The sequence below is a fragment of the Trichomycterus rosablanca genome, chromosome 4, assembly GCF_030014385.1.
Source record: "Trichomycterus rosablanca isolate fTriRos1 chromosome 4, fTriRos1.hap1, whole genome shotgun sequence".
In the NCBI taxonomy this organism is placed as follows: domain Eukaryota; kingdom Metazoa; phylum Chordata; class Actinopteri; order Siluriformes; family Trichomycteridae; genus Trichomycterus; species Trichomycterus rosablanca.
The window spans coordinates 1,788,683-1,810,968 of NC_085991.1; the positions used below are offsets into that span (position 1 = coordinate 1,788,683).

Sequence of the window (22,286 nt, forward strand, 5' to 3'; positions counted from 1 at the left end):
AAAATAAAAAAACTTCAGAAAGCAATCATGTTTTGGCTGAGGGAGCTGGGGAATATTTCTTCCTTTAACGTTGACTAATTATGACTCCCTGCGCTGATTTAGAAGCTCTGATCTCTGGTGAAGCTGTAGATCTGTGATCGTGGCTGGCTGGGTGATGAAGAGGAGAGAGAAGCTAAATTTAGCTCTTCACAAATCACATCACCATCACCGAGAGAGAACCTCAGCACTTCGGTTCCTGAACCAACACCTCCAACATCATCCTACCAAATACAGCGACTGGAATTTAAAGAAGCCCAACGAAGTGGGTGTGTGACTGTACGCTGAATGGTCAAAAGTATGTGGACGGCAATCCTAACCATGGAGTTCAGGCGTGTATACAGAGGCCGTTGAAACTTCTACCTGATTCTAAGAGGGGGGAGAAAACCAGAGTACACAAACATGGGCAGGGTGCGCAATATCCTTGGCAGACAGAGGATCAAACCCAGGTCCTCAGATCCCAGTTTAGCTGAGCCCCACTCGCTCTACTTGCACCCTAGCATGTAAAAAAAACAGAAATCAAAACTATGTTTTATTAAACGAGATGTTCAGGAATACTTCCAAGCTGTTTGGATGTAGAGCTGTGCTTATTCCCGCCCCCTGAGCATGTGATTGACACATGAAGTGTCCACACATGCTTCCTGAACGGCGTGACGACAGAAGTGTGATTATTTTTCTCCTCTCGCCGAGCAGCCGAGCTTTCACAGAGCTGCTGCTGCTGCTGGTACAGGAGGAGACACACGAGTGGAAATATCTGAGCGTGGTGGGCTCCGTGTGGGCATCCCAGACATGTTGGCATCGAAAAACACAGCACACCATTTTCCCAGGAGCTGAGACGGTTTGTAAACTGGGTGACAACAAGGAGAAGCAGAGCTCGGTACAACAGGATCAAAATCAGCTGGCTGGAGGATTCAAAATTGCTAAATGAAAATGAATCGATATTTTTAAGGAGATGCATGAATTAGTGCAGACGTGGATGCTTGCGGATGCACGTGCATGCGTATTTGCATGCTGAGTTCCTTGCCGTCAATTCAGGCTGGAAGTTCTGATCATCTAACGTGGTCAAAGCAACTCCAGATCATTGTTTCCTGACGGCATCATGGGAAGCCGATGGGATTGAACCTAAAGAACCGGATGGGCGCTTCAAACTAGGTGTATCGGGTGGGCGGAGCTGTGAGGGATGGACGTGCTCCTGCTGTACCTCCTCCTGCAAACGGGATTCGCCCACGCCTCTAATGAAGGCTACGTGGAGTGGTCGGACGGCGCTGACGAGGACGGCAGGATCGGCACCAAGCAGCACCGCGTCCGTGGCACGGAGCGCATGGCAGCCGGGGCGGAGGAGCTGCCCCGCGTGGTGGCGGCCTTCCTGCACACGGGCGACCCATCCAGGCTCAGCCAGGTCAACTGCTCCCGCCGTTATGAGCTCAGCAGCCTGGGTTCTGCCCCGCCCGTGCCTCGCGTCACCTCCTTCCCTCCGGTCGCGGCCACGCTGAACGTCCTGGCGCACGCCACCCACTTTCTAAACTCTCTCACGTGGGAGTCCAAGCAAGACCCGAGGAAGAAGCAGCACCAGCTCTGTTACCGGGCGCTGCTGCGGAGCATGCTGGAGCAGGAACCCAAGATCCAGCGGGTGGCGCTGGCAGTCCACGCGGAGCAGCTCCATCTACAGGCCAGGAGGAGCGGTGAGCTGGTGTCGCTGCGAGAGCTTTCGGCCGAGGAATCCGAGTGGTACCTCGAGTTCAGGAAAAGAACCCGGATGATAACGCAGAGTCGCATGGTTCCCAAGAGTCCCGTCCAGTGGTCAGCGCCCTATTTGGAGTGCGAGCGAGGTAGATTCGTCCCGCATTGGCTTTTAACGCTATCAGTGGGAGTGTACGGTCTGAACTCGGACGCGGAGCCAGAAATCAGGTGAGTTCAGCTGATTTCAGATCACATGTGTGTGAATTTAATCAAGGTGCAAATTATTCAGTGACAATTGGGGGTCCAGGTATTGATTAGGTGGGTCAGACCAATCCCCAATCCCCCCTGTAACTCGAACCTTGTCTAGGTTCAGGTAGGTTTATGGGAGTGTAAATAAGCACAGGCGATTTTTGGTAAATTCAGGTGAGTCTAAGGGTGTGTGATAATTCTAGATGTGTTTTGGTGATTTGTGTAGGTTCAGCTGGGTGTTCTGTTATTGTTAGCCTGATTAGTTTAGTTTGAGTAAGATCGGGTTTGTTTAGGTCATTCTGGGTGAGTTTAGATGATCAGGTAAATGTAGGTGAGACATGTTCAGGTGTGTTCAGGTAAAGCAGGTTTGTGTGTGGTCAGGTAAGGTTAGGTGTGGTCCAGAGAGTTCAGCTGTAAGGTAAACAAGTTCAGGTAAGTTCAGGTAAGTTCAGGTGAGTTCAGTGAGTTTAGGTGAGTTCATGTGAGTTCAGGTGAGTTTAGGTGAGTTCAGTGAGTTTAGGTGAGTTCAGGTGAGTTCAGTTGAGTTCAGGTGAGTTTAGGTGAGGTGACTCGAGGTCAGACGGGTTCAGGCAGGTCAGTGATTGAGGTCAGAAGGTTCAGGTGAGTTCAGGTGTGTTCACCAGCACGTCTGTAAACACTGAAGATTATAAAAGTGATTCCAGCGCTGGAGGTTTTGCTGCACATTCTCACTAATAAAAACACGGTTCTTATGTAAACGATGAATATTTAGGTTCCAGACGAGTGTGTTTAACAGGATAAATGTGTGTGTGTGTGTGTGTGTGTGTGTGTGTGTTTGTTATTAATAAAGACAGAGCTTTAGTTAAACCCTCACAGTTGGTGTTTCATGTTTACCAGGATTTAATGATCCAGTTCAGGTAAATGAACCTGTTTGATCTGTCAGGTTTAAAGTGTTTTTCTTGGACGAGTTGGTCTGGAATAAAGAGGCTGGCGGGTACTGTACTGATGATGATTTATGGGTATCGTCGTGTTCAAGCAATAAGTGGTTTAGTGTTACTCACTCGCATCCAATTCATTTCAAAATCTACCTCGGCAGAAACTACACCAAAATATACAACAATAAAATACACTACACTACACTACACTAAATCACAATACACCACAGTACACTACACTACACCACAACACAATACACTACAGTACACAACAATACAATACACTACAACACAATACACTACATAACACACCACAACACAATATACTACAGTACACAACACTACACTACAATACACTACACCATAATACACAACAATACACTACACTAAACATCACAATACACTACACTACAATACACAACACTACACTCCACTACACCAAACTACAATACACAACACTAAACTTCAATACATTACACTACACTAAAATAAATTACAGTACAATTAACTACACTACACTTTAATAACACCACAATACACTACACATCACACTACACTACAGTACAATACACTATACTACTGTATACTACATCACAATACATCACAATGAACTACATCACAATACACAACACTACACTACACCATAATACACTACACTACAATACACTACACTACATCACAATAAACTACACTACATCACAATAAACTACACTACAATACACTACATCCCAATACACAGCACTACCAATACACAACACTACATCACAATACACTACACACGACAATACACTACAATACACCACAATACACTTGTTAGGATGAATCTTTTAGTTCAAAAGGTCCTGAAGAAAGCAGTCGGGAAGTCCAGAAAGTACTCTTTAAAACACTTTATTAAGTGTAAAAATGATCTGTGAATATAGGTCAGAGCTAAGCCAATCGGCGCTCCTTTCTCCTGCAGTCTAGAAACACAACCACCAAGAAAGAGCCCCGGCGTCTGAGCCCGCCATTCTTTTAAACTAGTCTAGGCTCCTCCTCCGCCGCTGCTGTTGGAGCCAATGAAATGTGCTAAAGAGGCCCAGGCTCCGCCCACCCCCTAGGTGGGGGTCTAGAGGACCTCTGCCAAGAGATCATGGCAGCCGCCATTTTGAACAAAAGACCATGCGGTATGAATGTCGTAAAACTTGGAAAATGCCGTAAAACTTCCCATATTGAATTTATGTTTAATAATGATGTTTAATAATGATGTTATGTTCCAAAAATCCTAACACACTCCACTCCACTACACCAAACTACAATACACAACACTACACTTCAATACATTACACTACACTAAAATAAACTACAGTACAATAAACTACACTACACTTCAATTACACCACAATAAACAACACTACACTTTAATAACACCACAATAAACTACACTACACTATACTACAATACAACACACTACACTACATCACTACACTACATCACAACACAATACACTACACTACACTACATCACAACACAATACACTACACTACATCACAACACAATACACTACAGTACGTCAAAATACACTACACAACACCTCAATAACACCACAATAAACTACACTTCAATACATCACACTACACCACAATACACAACAACACACCACACTACATAACACCACAATACACAACAATACACTACACAACACCATAATACACTACACTACAATATATTCCACTGAACACTACACTACACTACACTACACTACACTACACCACAACACAATACACTACTACACTACACCACAACACACTACACTACACTACACTACACTACACCACAACACAATACACTACTACACTACACCACAACACACTACACTACACTACACTACACCACAATACACTACACTACATCACAACACAATACACTACATCACAACACAATACACTACACCACAACACAATACACTACACTACATCACAACACAATACACTACAGTACGTCAAAATACACTACACAACACCTTAATAACACCACAACAATACACTTCAATACATCACACTACACTACAATACACAACAAAACACCACACTACACACAACACCATAATACACAATACACTACACCATAATAACACCACAATACACCAAACAGATTTTATAGATGATTTTTTGCCTAAATTCTGTTTTTAGCCGTTTTGTTTTTCCAAAGATTAAGAGAAATCCCTCCCGTCTCTCTCTCTCTCTCTCTCTCTCTCTCACTCACAGTGGATGACAGAAATATAAAGTGACATTTTCAGGTGTTTGTTTCTGTTCCCAGTCGACAGAAGGACCGTTGCTTCCTCCACAGAATCTCTGAGTGTTTTATAACAGAGAGAGAGAGAGAGAGCGAGAGAGAGAGAGAGAGAGAGAGAGAAGGGAATTAAATGAATCTATATTCCTGTCATCATGATCGTCTTTATTTGGAAATGTGTACAGAGTCTCCCCGTGTATCTCTGGCATGTTTTATTACAGAATAATAAGATGAACGTTTACGTACACAGAACTCAGAACACAGAACACAGAACTCTCCTCAGTTTATTTATTTGTACATTTTTATAAACCGTTTTATCCTGGATGAGGTGGTGATTCATCACAGAGTAAAACACACTCACACCTCAGTTCAGAAGAGCCAATCCATGTTTATGAAAAAGAAATCTGAAAAAGAATCTGATGGACCGGGGTAAACCAGTACAAACAGTCCTCCTGTGTCACCTCGCATCACATGTCACTGTGTCACTTCAACACCACATCACATCACAGAGAGAGCACTGAAATACAAGAAGCTGCTTCTTAAAGGAGTTATGATGTGATGTACAGTCGCGCTAATCGAATCCATACCTCTCACCTCCCACACGGCTAATCCCACAGGCGGCGTGAAGCTAAAAATAAAGACGCCGGCTGTGGGAGGGAAGCCGCTAGAATCGGACGTGTTTAGGAAGCAGGAAGGAATTCGACGGGGCGGATCGGGCTGGAACCTTCGACTCGTGTACAGCACGAGCGCACCGTCTAAAGAAGCACCTGTCATTTAGTTTTCCCTTCCAAATTTTGGATATCCGATTCCCTTCTGCACTAGCAACCTCAGATCTCTATTGGCAACACCAGTGCTAGACACGGAAGAATGGCAGAATGGAGGAACACGCTATGCCTTTGTTATTTCTCCACCACTCATGTGGTGTTCCAGCAATGAGGCGACCACCAATCCAGCCCTCTCTCAGACACAGCCAAATGTGTCTGCAGGCGTCCCACTAGGCTGGTAGCACAGTTTGGGGGATGCTGGATGCAGGAAGACATGAGTTAATGAGTTTGGTGCTAAGGAACTCCAATGGCCTGCACCTCAAACACTTCTGAATTGAAACGAGACCATCTAGTCTCGTCCGAAATCAGTACCTGACCTCGCAAATGCTCTTTTGGGGGGTCTAAACGGGCATGAAAATGCCCCCTCTGTTATGATGTGCGGGGAACCATGCAGGCACGTTTTGAGTCCACGTGTCCTCTTAGAGAACAAGGTCACAAAATCAATACCGAGCAAAAAATAACCAAGAGCACTGCTGTTCTTTGTTGTTTTGGGAGTGGTATCTTCTAGGATGATGGTGGTGCCATGCACAGGCCTTAAGGTCACTGGACCACTGATGGGAGATTTGAATGGCTGGGTTGGATGGAATCTTCCAGCATCGTCGAGATACTGATTAATTAATCTTTTGGATGGGGTCTTTAGAGGGTCAGTCACCTCAGCTTCTCTCTCTTTTCAGGGGTGCAGTGAGGGTGGACGTGAACCTTCAGGATCTGGACATTGACCAGTGCGCCAGTACTGGATGGTTCGCCGGAACTCATCGCTGCAACCTGACCACCACCGAGGTGAGCGGCAGATATCATCCCCGTAATAAGATCCCTGTGAGGCTCATTGTTAAATCACTGCTTCCTGATGTGAGCTGTTCGGTTGGTTTGGATGGTAGATGAGCTCGAGCGTGAGCTAATCCACCTTCTGCACGACTGCTCCTAACGAGCGCTCAACTGACGTCGCTAATTAGCCACCAATTCAGACCTGCACTGATATTTTTGGATCTCTTGTTTAAAGTCTGATCGTGTGATTTAAATCCTCAGCATCTGGATTTGGAAAAATAACTGCAGGGATTCACTTACAGTACAGCATCAGTGAGGTCTGGCTTGCGGTTGGTGTTCAAATTCATCCCACGTGTTGGACAGTGTTAAGTTTACAGAGAGTTAGAGCACTAAGAGGCTCAACTCTTTAAAAAAATACTGATATTTACTCCTCCTCCACCATACTTCACAGCTGGCACCATGCATTCTGGAAAATAGTGTACCTACCTCATCCACCAAGTATGGATTCACCCATTCACCCAGACTGTAATATAGTGAAGCTAGCTTCATTCTTCCAGAGAATGTGTTTATTTACTGCTCCAGAGTCCAAGAGTGGTGTGGTATACCAATCCAGCTGAGGACTGGCATTGCGCATGAGATTTAGGTCGTGTGTGGTTGCACGGCCATAGAAACCCAATCCTTCAAGCTCTAGACAAACTCTTAACGACTGAGCTGTCACTCTTAGACGTATCCAGTTACCGCTGACTGAAGCAGCTCAAGCTGGGCGCACATCAGCTGACTGTTTAGAAAGGTGGCGTCATGTCCAACGTTCATATGTCCGAATTATATGGACACCTGACCTTTTTGGAAAGGCTTTCCAAGAGAGTTTGCAGTGTGTCTGTGAGAATTTGCGCCCATCTAGTCATTAGAGCATTTGTGATTTGTGAAGTTTAATTAATCCCAGAATTTGAACCCAGTATTTACATGAGGTGTCCACATACTTTTGCCATATATGTGTAGATAAATAAATGTTTGCACACCTTCAGTTTCAGGCATTATGCTCAGTGAGGCACCGGATTCGAGGTGTACCGAATTCCCACACCCTGGGTTTGGTCAGCTGATGCCGTGTCGATGTGACAGACCCGTACCGCGTGTCCGGACAGACGCCGGACGTAACGAAGATCGAATTACAGTCCATTATAAAGCATCGGTGTGTAAATTAGCATCCAGCCCTAATCAAAGCCTCTTCCTGTGTTAATTAAAGGCGCTGGAGTGGCTCTCAGACGCTAGGGCTCAGTGGGAGATGCAGTTCTGCTATTTAAAGAAGAAAACGCTGCAATTTAGCGGCTGCACGCTGAGCTCCATCAGCTCGAGACGTTTAAACCGTAAAACCCGCCACAGATTTTTATTTTTAGTTTAACGTTGTCTGATGGCGCTTTGGTGCAGGTTTGGTTTCTTCTATCTATTCACACCATGTTTTGGGGCGGCACGTTGGCTCGGTGGGTAGCACTGTCGCCTCACAGCAAAAAGGTCCTGGGTTCGGGGTTTGCATGTTCTCCCCGTGTCTGTGTGGGTTTCCTCCAGAAGCTCCGGTTTCATCACACAGTCGAAAGACGTGCAAGTGAGGTTAAAATCAGAAATAAGTAAATAAATAAACACTGTTTTGGTTCATGGGCGTGACAGCAAAAGGTCAACGTGGATCCGACATCACCGTTATTAATGCCGGATGTGATGATCACACCTCAACATGGTTACGTCTGGACAAAAGTATTGGGACGCCCCTTCTAATTATTAAATTGTCCTGCCTGAGTCCTGACCTCAGCCCCACTCAGCCTCTCTGGGATGAACCGGAACATCAACATGACATAATGGGCACAGATTCCCACAGTCTTGTGAGATGCCGGCTGTTGTTCTAGATGGTCAAACAAGCTCATGGCCAATCAGAAACGAGGATCGTTCACTGCCGCAGTGTGTAGTACTTAATGACCAGGACTTCTTCTCTTTATCCTCAGTGTAAAGCGATCCCGGGTCACGGCTTTGTACTGGACAAATACCAGTGCCAGTGTAAGAGAGGATTCTACCAGCACAGCCGGGTGACGCTCAACGGCTTCTCCAGTGAGTCTCTCTACACTATACTGAATGTAAATGTGAAGTTTTGAATCAACAGCTCTGTAAAAAATGACAGCGGTACCTTGAAACTCGACGTCTGTTGGTTCTGGGAGTGGTGTTGAGTTTAAAGACGTTGAGTTTTAAGGTATTTTTCCCATAAGGATGTTTGGGAAACCTGTTAATGCGTCCATGGTCCCGTGGAGCTGCAGATATTTTAGTCTCATGTAAAATAATGAGGTTGTTTTTGACACTTAAACACTGAAAATAACACAAATATAATATAAACACACTGAAATACAATTACAAACAGTTAAAAATCAATAAAAATCTGCTCTTTACCTTAACCTCTTTATCGTTTTCTTATGCTTCCTAATTAGTGGAGAAAACTTATAAAAAGTAATTATCAAGAGAGGTTTAGTGTTCCTTAATAGATTAGGTTACATTATTATTATTATTATTATTTTGAACCAGAAGCGTTTTAGACTCTGGGAGAAGCTGATTCTGATTCTCACCATTTCTCAGAAGCTCGAGCTGTAACACAAGTTTAAAAGTGAAACAGGGAGGAGAATCCAGATGAACACAGATACATGTGGAGCTGTAACCCTGGATCTGACGCTTATTCCACACTAATGCAGATTCAGCTTCAAGCTGAGTGCTGAACAAAGCAGCGGTCGCACACGTCGAGTTTAAGGGTACAAATTTCTCGATGAAGGGTGTTGAGTTTCAAAGATTTTGAGTTTAGGGGCCATTGAGTTACAAGGTACCACTGTGCAAGGTTCTTCAAAAAACCTCCTCTGTTACACTCGACTTAAATAATCTCTGGGTGTCCTTAGATGGTTTCTATATGAAATAAAGCATGAATTCAGAAATAAAGACGTCAGCGTGCGACTGTTAACGCTGAAGCAGGTGAAACATGAACAGGTTTATTAATGAAGTTCTGGTTTTAGTTTTGAGCAGCTTTATGCAGGTCCAGTTTGTATTTTTTAAAGACGTTAAGTTCGAGAGCATCCTGCTTTCATCCTGCCCTGCTTCATCAGTCTATAATTATGCTCCTGTCAGATGGAAGAGTAGTTTGTAGTTTGTATTTCTCCAGGCTCGTGTGTTTGTCGATCCGTGTGTCGTAATGATCTCATTTGTTTTACTTCTGAAGCCGTGAGGGGAAAGATAATGAGATAAAGATCTCGGTGTTCAGGCTCGTTTACGTCTCTGTTATCTGGTGGTTGGAGGTTCGTGTTTGTTTGTTAGACAGTCAGTGATATAAAAATGAGACCACACAACCTCCCTGAAGTGACTTGCATTCGTTGCTGAAGACTAGAACTGGAGTTTATTTGTTGGTGTAGATTAAAAAGTTCCATCCTGTCGTTTAACTTCCTATCAGAGCCTCCAGGGTTCCTCAGTACAGCTGGTGTCCATGTAAATAGGGCTAGTTTGACTGTGCGTGTTAAAAAGTACATAGAACGCCTCTATGCTAAGATCAAGGATGTTTCTGACTGGTCATGTAATCCAAATATCCTGAGAAAGAGAGAAAGAGGAGTGTTATGATTTATTTGCAGGTTGTACACAAGTGGAACTGACCACAGGCGAGCAGGCTTCCACTGTAACGTAAATGAAATCTGTTTCTGTCTCCTCTCAGATTCGGAGAGGGATAACACGCTCGGCCCTGAACCCTCGGAGGTGCCCGGGCTGTGCCTGCCGTGCCAGGAGGGCTGCATGTTCTGTCTGGACAACATGCCATGCCTGGCGCAGGAGGACGATGTCCTCCGTCTCGCCGTCGTCTCGTTCCAGGGTCTGTGTGTGCTGTTGGACGTCATCAGCATGGCCGCGGTGTACCGCTTCCGTCGCGACAAGGTCCGAACTCGATAATTATCTTTTTGAAATGAGTTAGAGCTGTACAGTAAACAGTCTGCATTTTTAAATTAGGATGCCATCATTAAAATAAACCTCTTGATAAGAGTCTGTATCAGGGCTGTGGGCTGGACAATGTTGATCTTTTATGATCATTTGCCTGAACACTGATTGTCATCTTTTACTTTTGCCTTAGAGAATCAAAGCGTCTGGATTTATCCTTCTGGAGGTGATCCTGTCGGGTGCTGTGCTCCTCTACCTCCCCGTAAGTTCAAACCTTTCATGATGGTGTCAGTTGTGCTTGTAACGACACTGATAGATAGAACAGCTCCCAGGTTTGGTTATACTGATGGGTAGTGAGGACAACGTTGCAGGAAACTTCAGGTCCTTACCACCACTGTTCCACGTTCCTCTCGGCTGTTGTGTAACTTGCACTTGAAATAAGCGGCCGTCTGTGAAGCTGTGAGATGAACCCCAGAGTCGAAATCCCCCGTACACATAGACGATGGCTTTTAGCTAAGGACTGTAGTGTGTTGTATTGTGGTGTAGAAAAGCACAAAATCAAAATAGGAAAATAGGCTGCTTTTTAATTATGAATCTTATAATGTTTTTAATGTTTATAATGCTGCAAACAATAAAAAGTGGGAATGTGCAAGCTGCTTTATGTGCTGATTTAGCTCACGGGCTTTAAACATTCATGATTGGAGCAGCACCAGTTACAACTCTGTTTATATATCAAATATTCATTTAATCATAAAATGTTCATGTCTTATGTTATCTAACTGGGGATTCTGTTCACAGTTCACAATTCTTGTGGTGCCAATTCTTTTTTCTTTCCATTTAGATAGAATTTAGATAGACGTAGTTAAAGACAAGCTCACGGTCAGGCGTCCGAATACTTTTGGGCACTATTTGCTGCTGAATTACAGACTGTTTCTGCGCGTTTGCTTCTATTAAATTCTAATAATATAATAAAACTTGAGGTTTGTAAGCCCTCCTCCGTTACAGACGCTCGTTTGTTCTCCTTTCCGCTCCGTTCGTCTCCCCGTGGAGAGATTTAAACCTCCTCCATCCGACAGAGGAAGAGCGGAGCAGCTTTATGGCTCTTACATAACGAGAGAATAAATACCGCAGCCGCTTCGAGCATCATCTGCGAGCGAAAGTTAGTGAACCCTGTGGAATACTCCGGACGATACGCTGTCTGGCTAAATTATGTGGACGCCCTTCTTAATTACTGAGCCTCTGTGTACTAAAATGTTTAGTGTGGAGAAACTTCAACGACCTCAATCCCAAATGCACCAATCTGATATGAACTGGAACTGTCCTGACAGTTTTGGAACGGTCCGGTGTCCACGTCTGGCCGCACCGTGTATTCAGTTGTGACTTTTATGGCTGCACGGGTGAAGCGCTCGTACTTTTCTGCAAAGTTTCATGCATTTTTAAACCGACGCGGTTAAAAATAAACTCGCTGATTTATTAATGCTGAGGGGGAAAAGGGGGCCGCGTTCTGTCCTCTGATCCGTCGAAAAAAAAATGACAAGATTTTATTTATACGGCTGTGAAAAGTCAACCACTGATCTGTCGTGGTGTGACCTTTCGTTTTACTGTAGGTCCCTTAGATATGACCAAAATATGTGGACACCATTCCAACTAAAAACATTCTCATTTGTATGGCGACCCCTTCTTTCCTGCTGGCTGCTCTTGAGAGCATTCGTGAGGTCAAGCACTGAAAGGCTTGAACCTCAAACAGCGTTCCGATTCATCCCCAAGCTGCTCAGTCAGGTCGACGTCAGGGAGCCACTAGAGCTCCTTTACACCAAACTCATCATGGCACTGAATTTATTTGTAAGGCATTTTTTACAGTGGACATCGCCTCAAAGCAACTTTACAGAATCCAGGACCGACAGACCAAAAACCTCTGTCGAGCAAGCCGAGGGTGACAGTGGCAGGATAAACTCCCTTAAATCATCAGATATCGGCCTTATTAAATCCCTACCACCAAGATACTGGAGTGATTAGAACTGGAAGGGCAGTTGTAGCCTAGTGGTTAAGGCACTGGACTGGTAATCGAAAGGTCGCTGGTTCAAGCCCCCCCTGGCCAGACCTCGAGATCTAGGACAGTTGTAGCCTAGTGGTTAAGGTACTGGACTAATAATCAAAAGGTCGCTGGTTCAAGCCCCCCCGGCCAGATGTCGAGATCTAGGGTCGTTGTAGCCTAGTGGTTAAGGTACTGGACTGGTAATCAAAAGGTCGCTGGTTTAAGCCCCCCTGGCCAGATCTCGAGATCTAGGGCCATTGTAGCGTAGTCGTTAAGGTACTGGACTGGTAATCAAAAGGTCGCTGGTTAAAGCCCCCCTGGCCAGACCACGAGTGGTTAAGGTACTGGATAATTAAAAGGTATTCAAAAGGTCGCTGGTTCAAGCTCCACTACTGCCAGGTTGCCACTGTTAGGCCCTTAAGCAAGGCCCTTAACCCTCAATTGCTTAGACAATATACTGTCACAGTACTGTTAGTCGCTCTGGATAAAAGCGTCCACTAAATGCCAAAAATGTAAATGTAAATGATTGGAAGCCCCACCAACACCATCATTTTGCCACTGTTGGTGCCCCTCAGAAAGGCCTTTAAGCCTCAATCGGACCATTAATTGAATGCTGCTGGTTCAAACCCCACTACAGCCAGGTTGCAAGGGTTGGGCCCCTAAACAAGGCCCTTAACGCTCAGTTGACTGGATGTATTAATAAACATCCATTCCTGCATTTCAGGCCTGCAACACATTTTAAAAAGTTGGGACAGTAAAGCATTTACCACTTTGTAATGTTGCTGTTCCTTTTCACCACACCTAAAAGACGCTTTGGCACCGAGGAGACCAAGTGATTTAGTTTCCACTGTGTGATGGTCCACCGCCGCTTCTGGACATGGTTAACATAAGGCTTCTTTTTTGCACAGTAAACATTTAAGTATCATTTGTGCAGTAACTCTGTACTGTAGAGCTTAATAAAGGTTTGATAAACTACTCCCTCACCCATGTGGTTATATCAGCTAGTGTTGAGTGGAGGTTCTTGATGTGGCGCCGTCTGAGGGATGGAAGATCACGAGCGTTCAGATTAGGCTTGTGTCCTTGTCCTTTACGCACTGAAATTCCTCCAGATTCCTTGAATGGTTTAATGATATTCTGCACTGTAGAGGGAGAACATGCAAATCCCTTCCAATCTTTCTTCGAAGTTCATTGTTTTTAAACATTTCAATCATTTTCTCACACATTTGTGGACAACCTGGATCCTCTGATCATCTTTGCTCATCAGAGACTCTCAGCCTTTCCTGGATGCTGCTTTTGTACCAAACCATGATCACAATCACCTGTTTGGAATCACATCATTATTTAGTTTTCTCACCTCATTACTAGCCCTAAATTGCCCCCGTCCCAACTTTTTTTGAAATGTGTTGCAGGCCTGAAATGCAGGAATGGATGTTTATTAATAAATGAAATGAAGTTGAGCAGATAAAAGATGAAATATCTCAGGTTCATCCTGTCTGACATCAAATAAAAGTCAAAGTAAATGTAAGAAACTCTGTGTTTTTTATTATTTGCATTTTCCATACTGTCCCAACTTTTTTTGATTTGGGGTTGTACATTTTGCTAACACACTTTCTTTCAATTGGCTTTTAATTCGCTTCTGACTTCTTAAAAAATTGCCAAAAAATGACACACACTCTATTCGGAACACTTTTAAATGTTATCATAAACAGATAACAGTGACCTTTGTGGATTCCCGTTACAGAACCGCGGTTTCTGATCGGTCGCTGTGTTGGACACGCGTCTCAGTCTGATCGTCATTTGCGACAGCAGAAACGTTGCCGCGGTTTATCAGCTAATTGCTTCTCACTTTTTGTTAGAAGCTGCGGCGGTGGGCTCTGATTACTTGGACGGCGGCGTCTCGCTGCGTGAGCATTCAGACGGCAGGGAGCAGATTAGGCAGATGTTGGCAGATTAGGCAGATGTCGCGCGAGTTCTCCGGAGACAGGCGGGCGCAGATGTGACTGTCGGCGTGTCTCAGTGAGAAGAAGATATTCGACACTTTACTCAGTGCCTTCATGTGTGGGAACACGAGTATCATAAATAATCATATTCAGCAGCAACAGTGAGTCCAGGGTTACGTAAGAAAAACAAACTTAGAACTAAACGACGGCCTGTCTGTAAAAAGTACTTTGGAACGTGGTGGTGTTCCTGGTGTTCCAGCGGAATCTAGTGTAGGTTCTGTTCATCTAGAAGAGCGCTCCCCAAACTTTTTTGCACCATGGACCGGTTTCATATAAGATATACATTCACAGACCAGCAGGGGTGAGAGGATTTGAAATAAAATTATACTGGCACAGTGGGATATTCTGCTAGCACACCAGAACTCCTCAGTTCGAAACTCGACGTTGCCACCAATCGGCTGGACGCCATCTAGCGGGCATAATTGGCAGTGCCTGCAGCAGACACGTTTCTGCTAGGGCAGGATGACCGGACTATGTGGGCAGGGTCTTCAAACGCTGTATAAGGACCCTGATTAGCAGATAAAGGCACCTGTGCAGAAAGCATGGGTGAAAAATGGTTCTCTTAAGGGCTGTGTGCGGGTCAGAGGGCACGTGAGCAGCAATATACCCTCCTGAACTGCAGTCAGGGATCCACCAGCAGCGGAAGACAGATTGACTATGCTAAACTGGGAGAAAATGCATCAATAAAATAGTAAAAATCAATCAAAATAAAATTATACGACAAGCAAAATAAAAAACACAAAGTGCATAACAATACTACTCACCAATGATGGAAAATCAGTGGAAACCCTGAACTTTTTTTGCTATTCTTGTGTGATTGTCAATAAAACATATATATATATATATGTAATTATATGTGTAATTATTGATTCTTTCTGTGAGGCCCGGTAATAAATGACCCACAGTACCGGTACCATGGCCTGGTGGTTGGGGTCCACTGCTCTAGAAAGCTGCTTGAGCACAATCGCCATTTTTCAGACTAAATAAAACCTAAAATAATAATTCAGTCTTATTAAGACGCCACTGAATGAGTGAGCCAGAGGTGACGCTAGCCAGAAAAACTCACAGGAACCAGTGAAACCAGTCTGTGTTCCAGTGATCACCAGCGTATTTAAACTTTTGACCCAAACAACAGCATAAGGAGGCGTGAAATGGACGGAACTGTAATTTGCGTCACCCGCTGATCCGTGTGCTTGTTTTCGTTGATGTTCTCACAGGTGATGATACTTCACTTCGACCCCGGCGTGTTGTGGTGCGTCCTCCTGAGATGGGTTCGTCTCCTGGGTTTTGCCACCGTGTACGGAACGGTGATCCTTAAGCTCTATCGGTATGTAAAGGCGTGTCGATGAGTCCTGTTCTGACATAAATTATCTTTCATTTTCGTGGGTGGGTGGCACAGCAAGAAGTGCCTGGGTTCGATTACCTGGCTGGGCACACAATCCCGCCCTTCTCAGACCTACCCAATAGTGTCTGTATGTACAGTAGATGCCCAATGGGCTGATAGCACCGCTGGGGATTCGAACCAGGGCTGGCATGTATTTCTGCTCTTGAATTACGATGTTTCCTGCACAGGGTCCTAAAAGTGTTCCTATCGCGTACGGCGCAGCGGATACCCTACATGACCAGCTGGCATGTGCTGCGTCTGCTGGGTGCCATCCTGCTTGTGGTGCTTTGGTTCCTGGTGGCTTGGACCTCAGCTATGTTCCAGAGACGAGAGACCCATGACCATCACGCCATGATTGACGTCGGTGTGACGCCGGAGGGTCTTCAGTTCAGCATGTGCCTGCTCGACCGCTGGGACTACATGATGGCTGTCGGTGGGTACTATGTCTATTTGTTTGCCATTATTGCTTGTAGTTTTGAGACAATCCCAGTGAAGGAGGTGTGGCGTCTGTACCTCTTAGTCCCATTAAAAGAGGCTGCGATTCTCTGATGATACATCTCTGTATCATATCATCTCTGAGAAAAGATTCCCATCATCAACAGCCTCGAGAAAGTAAAAATGCTAAAGGAACACAGAACGCCTGGGGCTTTGTGGAGGCACCGACAGCAGAGGCGTGGGATTCCGAATTGAATCCCTCACGGGCCGAGCTGGAGAGGGATGTAGAGCGTTCTCTCTGAGAGCCTGGAGGGAGTGCGGGGGAGGAAGGGCTACTCGGTTTTATTGTGAAGACATCATGGGCATCTCATCCGAAACCACGGGTGTTTAAATGGAACCGTTCCAATATGTGCTGCCACTCATTTGGGATGGGTGTCCTGTTTTCCTTTCATAAACACAACTGCGGGAATTCACTTCCATTCGGCCACAAGAGCATTGCTGAGGTCAGTCACTCAATTGGCGCTGGCCAATTCCAACTTATCCTGGAAGATGTCGGTTGGGGTTGAGGTCAGGGCTTTGTCCAAGCCAGTGGACCTTGTGGTGCCAAAAGAAAAGTTTGTTAACATGCGGGTAGAGCTTTGGGTTATCAATCTAAAGGTTGTGGCCACTGTTGGGCCCTTAAGCAAGCCAATAACCCTCTCAGCTCCAGGGGTCTGACCTCAGCTTCCGAACAAGCTAGGATATCTGGAGAAAGACTTTCCTAGTACTGTCAATGTGTCAATTGGCACCCATGCATGATGGTATGGGAGGGAACATGAGGAGAGATGAATGATGCGTGATGTGTGTTCATCTCCTAACTTTCTAGCCGAGTTTTTATTCCTGCTGTGGGGCGTCTACCTATGCTACTGCGTACGGACCGTACCCTCCACCTTCCACGAGCCACGCTACATGGCCATCGCCATCTACAACGAGCTTCTCATCTCGGCAATATTCCACATCATTAGGTAAGTGCGACGGCATAACAGACTTGGCACAAGCTTTACCCTGGATGCCCTTCCTGACGCAACACACCTATTTCCATCTGGCCATGGGACAGGCACTGAGAGCCAGCCCATGAGACCAGACAAAATTATGGGTATTGATACGCGTTGGTAGAAATTTGCCCCCAGTAAAGTAATCTGTGAGTTAGGCACTGGTGCTGGACAAGAAGACCTTGGGGGAGTCTGAAACAACAAAACGTAGGAATTAGTAAAGGCGTCCACATAATTTGGACCACATAATCATAACACAGAATGATTATCTAGTGGCTGAGTCCCGGCACTAATGTTACTTATTTTGAAGACGTTCCTCCTGTATCATCACCAAAGAACCTCCAGTCCATGTTATCTGATGGACAAGTGGAGCGAGAACAATCGTTCTCATGGTGTGAATCATTTTTGGCATGACTGCACCCCCGCTGGTGCGAGGAGACGAGCGGCGTGCTGAAGTCAGGTTTCTGCCAAAACAGCCTCTGAATGACTAACGCACAGAACGAGGCAGAGTCTCATTATTTTGGACAACAGCAGACAAACAGTGTTCTCAGTGGATGGAACCTTGACGTTAATGGAACGTCTCACATAGTGCTGAGTCGAAATTTCCAAAAGAGAGCTCTTTTAATGCTGCTATTCTTCTTGATGATGTTTTGTTAATTAAATGACTGGTAGGCAATGACTCAGGAGTAATGGATGGCAGAGAGAAAATGAGACAAACATTATCACAAGCTTTTGTTCACAGCAATCTGATACGCTTGTCTAGTGCTCGAGTCTTGGAAGTGTCGTCAGCCTGGTGGAGGAGGTGGAGTGGAGTGGAGTTTCACGCTTTTGCTGGTGCAACAGCGACTCCTACTGTCTGGTTGAGGTGCTGCACAACCAGTAGAAAAGTGCTGAGACTACAGATTATACCAGGGGGTTTGCATACGGCATCTAGCTTGTAGCCCTCCTCAGTTGGCAAGGGTGCACAACCTCAGGAATTGGTATCAGATCCATCATAACTCTTCTGGTCTTCTCTTCAGGTTCACGCTGGCTCCGGGACTGCACCCAGACTGGATGCTGATGTTGTTTTTCGTTCATACGCACTTGACAGTGACCGTGACGCTGGGCTTGCTGCTCATGCCAAAGGTGTTCTCCTCACTTATGTTGCACTTTCTGTTCCAAAAGTGTCTTTCATCCTAACTTAGCAGGCTTCTATTCCTCTCTAGTTCTTGTTCACCGGGACTCATATGCAGGATGACATTGCAACCGAGGCCTACGAGGACGAACTGGACATGCGGCGATCCGGCTCCTACCTGAACAGCAGCATAACTTCTGCCTGGAGCGAGCACAGCTTGGACCCCGAGGACATACGAGTAAGTCGGTACCTCCCTAAACTGTACAATACAAATATTCTGTAGGATTCAGTTTGACCAGTTGGTTTCTTTCTTTTTTGCCAAGGATGAGCTTAAAAAGCTCTACTCCCAGCTGGAGATCTACAAACGGAAAAAGATGCTGGCTAACAACCCTCATCTCCAGAAAAAACGCAACTCCAAGAAAGGGATCAGGCGTACGCTCATGCGGCGCATCACAGAAATACCAGAGACGGTGAGCCGCCAGTACAGCCGAGAGGACAGGGATGGAAGCGAGCACGGAAGCAATCGCAGCACGCTGAGAAGAAACCCATCTGAACCCAGCCACGGTGGGAAAGCCAGAGAGGAATCTCTGAAGAGCAAGGTGTTCTCCTTAAAGAGGTCCCATAGTTATGACCACACTCCCGACCAGGGAGAGCATGCCAATGGGGTTCCTCCAGACAAAATCGAGAACTCATCCACTGAGTTGTCTCTCTTGGGAACCTTGATAGGAAGACGTTCTGCAAAGAAGAATTCCGACTTACCAAAAGTCGACCCGGCGGAGTCTGCAGAGTCGGTACCCTTGGTGTGCAAGTCTATCAGCGCCCACAACCTTGCAGCGTATAAGAAGCCCATACATCTGAGGTCATCGATGATCCAGAAGTCCCTGAGCGTCATAGCCAGCGCCAGAGAGAGAACCTTGGGTCTCGCTGGGAAGACTCACAGCGTGGAGGACACCAGTAAGAAAGGCCTCAAGAACAAAGAGGTCCACGAATCTCCCGAATGCTTCCCAAAGATGATCATCAGCCAGTCTGTTGAGTACACCAAGACCCCGAGCAAAATGGGTATCATGAAGCAGCAAGTCAGTGGAAGTCAACCTTCTATCTGCTCTGAGCCAGGAAGGAGCAAGGATCTATATGACCTTAGTGAGGTTTGCCCATGGGAAATGGAAGACTTGCCCACTCTGTCAGAGGGAAAAACCCAAAAGCATGTTTCCATCGCCCCGAGTAATACCAACACCATCTATGAAAGCGGCACCAAGAGTGGGAGGTCTCAACAGAAGCCACGGATAGGAGTGTCGTCCCCGTCTAACCGTCGCCGTTCCAAAGACAAGGGTGGAACCAGGGAGGAAGGGAGCGACAGGCATGAAGGAAGGAAACCCAATTCACCCCTTAAATCAGAAGTCTGCCCTTGGGAATTTGACAATCAGTCTTTGAGAGGGGTGGAATCTGCAGGTCTGTCTCCTGACAAGCCCAGTCGCAAGAAAAGCATGACCCCAACTGATGAAAAGCCCAAGATCGTCCTTTCTGACATCTCCAAGTCGACCGGAAGCCTCCTGCATCCTCCAGCCTCCATGGTGGACGTCTGCCCCTGGAACTACGACCAGCCGCCGTCGTCTCCGACCTCCACACACCACTCAAAAAGAAGAGACTCCAACTCCAAAAGGAAAGGCTCCTGCTCGTCGAGAGGGAAGAACAAGGACGACGACAAACACGGATCCAAAAGCAAGGAGCGAAGAAGCTCATCCAGCAAACCCTCCGAGAAACACTGCCAGGCTGCCACGGTGGGATCTGGCAGAAGACGGAGCTCGACAAAAGAAGCTGAAGTGACTGATGGTGAAGGTGCTGACGTGGGTCCTTGGGAGGTGAAGCGCTCGCCCAAAGGAAGACGTCCCTCAAGTGAGGACCATCATGAGACGTCTTCACTGACTTCCTCAGCACTCGCTAAGGTCAACACTCGGGCGTGGGACTGTGATGACGAGTCATTAGGGAACAGTGCATGATAATTCTACACACTTCTACACACCTACTGGCCCCTATTAATCATATCCAATTAGTCATAGCCTATTCCTACCAAAGGTTCCACAGCTTCATCTGTCAAACATACACCCTACTCTTGATGGTCAAAAGTATGTGGACACTACTCTACACTGATCAGCCATAACATTAAAACCACCTCCTTGATCTACACTCACTGTCCATGTTATCAGCTCCACTTACCATATAGAAGCACTTTGTAGTTCTACAATTACTGACTGTAGTCCTTTCATGCTGTTCTTCAATGGTCAGGACGCCCACAGGACCACCACAGAGCAGGTATTATTTAGGTGGTGGATCATTCTCAGCACTGCAGTGACACTGACATGGTGGTGGTGTGTTAGTGTGTGTTGTGCTGGTATGAGTGGATCAGACACAGCAGCGCTGCTGGAGTTTTTAAATACCGTGTCCACTCACTGTCCACTCTATTAGACACTCCTACCTAGTCGGTCCACCTTGTAGATGTAAAGTCAGAGACGATCGCTCATCTATTGCTGCTGTTTGAGTCGCTCATCTTCTAGACCATCAGTGGGCACAGGACGCTGCCCACGGGGTGCTGTTGGTTGGATGTTTTTGGTTGGTGGACTATTCTCAGTCCAGCAGTGACAGTGAGGTGTTTAAAAACTCCAGCAGCGCTGCTGTGTCTGATCCACTCATACCAGCACAACACACACTAACACACCACCACCATGTCAGTGTCACTGCAGTGCTGAGAATGATCCACCACCTAAATAATACCTGCTCTGTGGGGGTCCTGTGGCAGTCCTGACCATTGAAGAACAGCATGAAAGGGGGGTAAAAAAGCATGTAGAGAAACAGATGGACTACAGTCAGTAATTGTAGAACTACAAAGTGCTACAAAGTGTTCTAATTCAAAAGAAACAGTTTTGGGAATTATTTGGGATTAGGTGACTTTTACTGAAACTGCCTATTGCACAAATTTACAATCTGAAAAACCAACTTGACTTTCATTTTCTCTTTGTATTTGATTTATTTTATTTATTATTTACATTCAAGATCCACTTTTCTTTTATATTATGTTGCTTTTCTTTCTTTTAAAAGTCTCATTGTTGGTCTTTTGTGTCTTTGTGTTACTGAATCCTTTTATTTTGCTTTTCTTCTCATCCCTTCTCTGTTTTATGCCTCGACCTTTTTATGTTTCTTCTCCAGCACAAAGCACTGATAACATAAATAACATGTTTATATATTTTATAAAAACAGAAATTTTATTATTATATTTTTGAATTTGTTGCTGAATCGAGTGTTTCTAGTTTTTATTTATTTATTTGATTATTTATTTTCTGTATTTGTGTTGATTTTTATTTTTTATTTCCTTAATGTTCCTCCAAGAAAGGCGCACCTCATTTCCTCAGTATAAACACGAGCAATTCAGCACAAGTTCCAGTACTTTTTATTTTAGTAAACATATAAAGTATCAAGTATTAAAGATTAATATTCAGCAGTCGGGTTAAAACAGATCTGCTGAATGAATTTCCCTCAAATGGAAACGCACGAATGAAGATGAGATTCAGGATCATAAATAGGCTGTATTTTATTTGTATTTATTTATTTATTTATTAATGT

General features: G+C 45.3%; 2 protein-coding genes across 2 annotated transcripts in view; one reads left to right on the top strand and one right to left on the bottom strand.

Moving 5' to 3' along the window:
* Positions 1 to 1,153: 1,153 nt before the first annotated feature.
* gpr158b (G protein-coupled receptor 158b) lies at positions 1,154 to 20,848 on the top strand. Its single transcript, XM_062993767.1, has 11 exons — positions 1,154 to 1,944; positions 6,646 to 6,751; positions 8,728 to 8,830; positions 10,458 to 10,672; positions 10,866 to 10,934; positions 15,925 to 16,034; positions 16,280 to 16,524; positions 17,392 to 17,530; positions 18,577 to 18,682; positions 18,763 to 18,909; positions 18,995 to 20,848. Exons 1-11 carry the CDS (start codon positions 1,217 to 1,219, stop codon positions 20,666 to 20,668), a joined length of 3,642 nt encoding a protein of 1,213 aa, XP_062849837.1. The 5' UTR covers positions 1,154 to 1,216; the 3' UTR covers positions 20,669 to 20,848.
* Positions 9,751 to 22,286, bottom strand: part of dvl3a (dishevelled segment polarity protein 3a) — a 34,268-nt gene continuing 21,732 nt past the window's right edge. The window contains exon 15 of the mRNA XM_062993769.1: positions 9,751 to 10,336. Within this exon, the coding sequence (XP_062849839.1) occupies positions 10,299 to 10,336 (38 nt within the window). The 3' untranslated portion in view covers positions 9,751 to 10,298. The remainder of the gene's footprint in view (positions 10,337 to 22,286) is intronic.